Source organism: Mirounga leonina, unplaced genomic scaffold, assembly GCF_011800145.1.
Source record: "Mirounga leonina isolate KUSES-001 unplaced genomic scaffold, KU_Mleo_1.0 Mir_151, whole genome shotgun sequence".
NCBI classification, from domain to species: domain Eukaryota; kingdom Metazoa; phylum Chordata; class Mammalia; order Carnivora; family Phocidae; genus Mirounga; species Mirounga leonina.
The window spans coordinates 39,580,581-39,582,934 of record NW_023270377.1 but is presented as its reverse complement, the minus strand read 5'-3'; the positions used below and the strand labels follow the sequence as shown (position 1 = coordinate 39,582,934).

General features: G+C 37.8%; 1 protein-coding gene across 1 annotated transcript; it reads left to right on the top strand.

Moving 5' to 3' along the window:
* The first annotated feature begins 1,218 nt into the window (after positions 1-1,218).
* LOC118011785 (glyceraldehyde-3-phosphate dehydrogenase-like) lies at positions 1,219-1,782 on the top strand. The gene has a single exon (XM_035006623.1). The coding sequence runs from the start codon at positions 1,382-1,384 to the stop codon at positions 1,688-1,690; it is 309 nt and encodes a 102-aa protein (XP_034862514.1). The 5' UTR covers positions 1,219-1,381; the 3' UTR covers positions 1,691-1,782.
* Positions 1,783-2,354: the final 572 nt, after the last annotated feature.

The following is a 2,354-nucleotide window of genomic DNA, read 5'->3' as shown; positions in this document are numbered from 1 at the left end:
GAGAGAATATGGGAAAAAAGAGAAAGGGAGAATAGTAACAAATACTACTATCATTTATCCACACTATTTAAAAGCTCTGTCCACTAAACACTGCAATAAAATGTCTTTAAACCTGGCCAACCCAAAGAAATATCTCCTTCTTAGATACGAGGAAAGTCAAGGGACATGAAGAGTTAGCAAAAAAAAAAAAAAAAAAAAAAAAATACGGTGTTCACAGCTCTAATATAAAAGTATGTACAGGTGGTGAGAATAAATCTATGAGTAAAGAGCAAAATAGGAAGAAGATAAGCAAAAGTGTTCCAAAAGAATTGTGTACTTATATTTGATAACATATTTATATAAATTTGATTTTTACTAAACGGGCATTGGAAGAAGTAAATAATTTAAGAGGTGAATGGTCAGATGGATGGTGGGTCTAGGATTCAATCTATCATTTTACTGATCACAACTTTATTATGTAGAGCTGAGAAGTGTGTTTAGAGCAGCTTTTTATTCTTTGACAACTTGTTTTGAGCCAACATTTTATTTACTACTGCTGAGAACAGCTATCTGGAGGAACTGCATGCCTAGATCATAAAGCAAATACAAATAGAAGCACAATTTGGTGTCTTTTCCCACTTTAATGTAAACTCCATGTAGGTGGGCATTTTGTTATTGTTTTTCTCTCATATGTTCTACAAGGAGGGAGAAAAGACATTAAATGGAATTCAATTAAAAAAAAAAAAGGCCTGATGTTTGGAGAAAATGTTAAGACGTACAGTAAGTGGTATAAGTGACATATGATACAGGGAAAAGAGCAAGTTTCTTAATACATTGAATTATGTTCTCTTTGTTAATGAAACACTTTTACACACAATGATATAGTACATTCTGTACATAAATAGAGTCCTTACCATCAACATATGTGTATATGTACATACATAACTATGTATATAAATGTGCATTTATATAGAAGTATGTACATATTTACATAAGACAAATATACATACATGTATATATGTGCATATTAAATTTAAATTATAAAATAATAAGCTATAAATCTGGATAGGAAATTTCAATGAGATAAAAACTGTTCTTTTCCATTTGGTTTGTTATATAGATTCTAAATGTATATGGATAATTTTGTGTCCTAATTCTATTCCACAGGATGGTATTATAAAGAAAGGAATCCTGTAGGTTTCATCTCAATGGGTTCATTCTTATTCAACACTTATTACTGTGAACCAAATATATACCCACCACTTTGCTAGATCTTAAATAAATGAGTGAGAGAAAATGTCAATTAGTTCAATATGGATCTAAAAATAAATAGTTGAGCTCCTTCTGATTAGACAGACAGCCACATCTTCTGGTGCAGTGCTAGTCATGTTCCTTAGACACAATGGTGAATGTTGGAGTAAATGGATTTGGCCATATTGGGCACCTGGTTACCAGGGCTGCTTTTAATTCTGGCAAAGTGGATACTGTCACCACCAATGACACCTTCATTGACTTCAACTACATGATCTACATGTTCCAGTATGATTCTACCATGGCAAATTCCAAAGCAAAGTCAAGGCTGAGAATTGGAAACTCGTCATCAATGGAATGCCCATCTCCATCTTCCAGGAGTGAGATCCCACCAACATTGGATGTGGTGATGCTAATGCTGAGTAAGTTGTGGAGTCCACTGGGGTCTTCACTACCATGAAGAAGGCTGGGGCTCACCTGAAGAGTGGGGCCAAGAGGGTCATCATCTCTGCCCCTTCTGCTGATGCCCCCGTGTTTGTGGTGGACATGAACCATGAGAATTATGACAACTCCCTCAAGATCATCAGCAATGCCTCCTGCACCATCAACTGAATGGCCCCTCTGGCCAAGGTCATCCATGACAACTTTGGCATTGTGGAGGGACTCATGACCATAGTGCATGCCACCACTGTCACCTAGAAGACCATGGAAAGCCCCTCTGGGAAGCTATGGTGTGATGGCCAAGGGGCTTCCCAGAACATCCTCCCCGCTTCTACTGGTGCCACCAAGGCCCTCAGCAAGGTCATCCCTGAGCTGAATGGGTCTACCTGGTCTCCACGAGTAAGAGTCCCTGGACCACCAGCCCCAGCAGGAATAAGAGAAAGAGAGAGACCCTCAGCTGCTGAGGAGTCCTTGACCCAACTCATCCCCCAACATACTGAGAATCTCCTGACCTATACAGTTTCCATCCCAGATCTCCTGAAGAAGAGGGAGTTGGGGAGCCCTACCTAGTCATGCATCATCAATAAAGTATACTTTATGCAGCCAAAAAAATTTAAAAAATACAAAAATAAAAATGGTTGAACCATAAAGTGCTAAAGTTTATTAGATAAGGTTATAAATAA

Bases quoted from the DNA above. Each gene is read 5' to 3' on its own strand.
- LOC118011785 (XM_035006623.1), top strand. From the start codon at position 1,382: ATGGTGAATGTTGGAGTAAATGGATTTGGCCATATTGGGCACCTGGTT.